Raw genomic sequence first — 2,844 nt, forward strand, 5'->3', positions numbered from 1 at the left:
AAAAGTTATTTTTCATTTCATCCAACCTTTATAAAAGAAAAATCTGATATGCTTCTCAACCCAATGTAGAATTGGATTGAAAGGAGTCTGACAAAAAATAACAATACACAATCAACATTCTCTCCTCTCCTGGAAATCATTTATTAAGTTGGTCAGACTCAAGATAAAATAAATTCCAGTGCTTTCTGAAGTCGTCGTTTCGTCAACCCGTCGTGTCTTATCTGTTATCTTGTCAACAATCCCATCTAACAAAGGCTGCAGCTTGTAGCACAATATGCTCTTCTCTGTGCAATAGTGTAGAAGGTATTGGTGCAGAATCCGTTGGAGGCCCAATTGCGGCAGTTGGAGGAGCTATCGGCAGCGAAAGAAGTGCAGCCAGTTCCAGATCTAGCAGTGGTGGTTGACGAACATCTTTCACATGTCTTCTGGCAGTTCAGATTCACAAACTCTTGCATTCCAACGGCTTGGCAGACGGAGCGATCGTTTGCGCAGTCTGGCACAGCGTCCACGCATCCACCATCGTTACAGAATCCGCAAGCCGATGGGCAATCTTGAGCGATGATGGTTCTCCATTGCGGGGACGTACATTGGGTGCGGGTGATCGTGGAGCAGGTGAGGCGGGGAACTGAACAATTTGTCAGAACCTCATTTGATTAGTAAAACTCACATGCAACATTAGCGCAATTATAGGCACTAGTCTGACAACACAATCCGCACGTCTTGGCACAACTGGACAACGCTGCAGTTTTCATATCCTGTACAATCGCCGCGGGTGTAGCTGCAGCAGATGTGTAGCACGGGCGGGGTCTCTCTGCATTGTTATTTGGCATTGGGTATCCATCGGCAGCGACAGCTACTGGGTAGAGCACAGCGCAAGAAGCGTCGGAGATGGCGTTGGAGCATGCGGTGGCAGCCGGGGTGTAGACGAACTGAAGTTGGTTTATATAATAATTTGACGATAGAAATGTTATAACTCACAAATGTTCCGTTGTAGGTCGTGCAATTCAAATCTCCCGAAATCAATGCATTGCTTTGGGGAGCCAGCAGAGCCAAGAGCACTGACACGATTGCGATCATCCTGGTTGCACGAGCCCAAAAAGTAAAGAAACTGTACTCAGGAACTCTTTTTATAGTTTCCTAATTTGGGTCAATAAGTTAGAAAACCAGTTTGAACAGCTTTGACACCCCGTCTGCAAATCCGCTAAAATCCAGAGTTCAAAGAGAAACTTTATGGGAGAGCGAGACAAATTAAGAGAGTTTAGGAACTACGAATTATTGAACCAGCTTTTTTCAAGTTCAAAGTTTTAGTGGGAAACTGCATCTTTGACCTTGCAGTAGCGTTGTATCGTTTTCGGCAAATATTGAGTGCTAAATATCACACGAACAAATCTAAACTTACGAGTTTGGCGGTTGGATGATGGTTAATTCTGAAAAGCTTGTTTCATGTCCCACCCCATGTCCCCCTTTTTACTTTGCCCCTTACCTTTTTTAGACCCGAAATCGAAAAAAAAGGTTATGGTTCTGTTCCAGCATAGGGGGCCCATACAATTGGAGGGACCCCTGAAGAAAATATGGGAACCAAAAGGTCCCCCACACTGCTTAGGGACCTTAAAAGGAATAAAAAAAATAAAACACGTTATCTTTACTGGTTGGCTGTGTGTCCCTTTTTTGTTCAAGGTGTCTTTTTCAAGGCACTTTGCTTTGTCTATGGGTCCCTATACTGTTTAGGGTCATGTATTTTTTCTTTGGAAGTGCCGCATCACTTGAGCTACAGGATCACGATGTCGGGTACCAGTTTTGCTTTATCAATATTCCATTCTTCGTTCTTTTTTTTCCATTCCACAACTGCACTTTTTGCTTTCCTTCCCCATAAAATTATACATTGTTCATTTTTATGATTTGCATGACACATCACACCCCTCCAACACAACATTTCCCTTTTGTGATGACCATAAAAAGGAACGACCGAACAGAATATTATTCAATCGTCTTTTTCTATGCTAACTATTTCAACTTTTGCCCGACTTCGGATTCACGTGGTCATCCAGGCGGTGCACGTTAAAAGATATAAATGCCCTGCCTGGGTCACCATGTGAATAGGGAATACGGTCAGCTTAACTTGTTAATTTCAGCTTAAAAAGCTCAAAAAAACTGGAGAACATTATACCTTTTTATGCCTTCTTGTTTGCTGAGCTTTGTCGTCATTAACGTCTGATTTAAATGTTTAAAAAATCATGTAGTTTATTATAAATATAAACACAATATATCAATAGAAAAGCCAGTTCCCTAAGCCAGTCACCTGAGATCGTTTGTCTTGAAAAGGGGACACTTGCAGTCTAATAATGGTAGTTTAAATCAATTTAAATTAAAATCAGTTAAATTAAAAGCAATTTAAATCAGTTCTTAAATGTTTGCCAAAGGTAGAACACTTGGGCTTGCGTTGAGCGGCCGTGTAGAAGTTGTTGATGCAGAATCCGTTGGATGCACAGGCGGCGCACTGGGCGGTGGTGTAAACTGCGAATCTATTTTCAAATTATAAAAAAAAATTTGGCTAATCAACTGTTTATCCTGACACATAATTGCATTTGTGTAAATAATACTGTACAAAACAAAGTTTTGTGAACAAATACAGTAAACAAGCTAATCTAGCAAAGCTAACTCACAATTTTTTTCTTGAACGGAATTCCAAATCTTTTCCAGAGATAAGACACTGTTCAGCTCAGAGGCAAAACTCAGTCCTAAAAATTGTCAAGTATAGGAAAAATGTCCTTGGCTATCTAACAGTAATAGTAGTAGTATAGTAATGCAGGATTACAGTACCGTTTTCATTCCCCCCCCCCCCCC

The 2,844-nt window shown here is 41.3% G+C and overlaps 2 protein-coding genes across 2 annotated transcripts in view; one reads left to right on the forward strand and one right to left on the reverse strand.

Moving 5' to 3' along the window:
* The window catches only part of CBG10411, a gene marked incomplete at both ends in the record, with an annotated part of 72,110 nt that overhangs the window by 9,668 nt on the left and 59,598 nt on the right, over positions 1-2,844 (forward strand). The gene's annotated exons all lie outside the window — the stretch shown is intronic.
* CBG10427 lies at positions 246-1,077 on the reverse strand (the record flags this gene model as incomplete). Its single annotated transcript, XM_002635726.1, has 3 exons — positions 246-625; positions 668-929; positions 979-1,077. The coding sequence occupies 3 exons, from the start codon at positions 1,075-1,077 to the stop codon at positions 246-248; spliced, it is 741 nt and encodes a 246-aa protein (XP_002635772.1).

This window comes from Caenorhabditis briggsae (assembly GCF_000004555.2).
Source record: "Caenorhabditis briggsae complete genome, chrV, whole genome shotgun sequence".
Lineage (NCBI taxonomy): Eukaryota > Metazoa > Nematoda > Chromadorea > Rhabditida > Rhabditidae > Caenorhabditis > Caenorhabditis briggsae.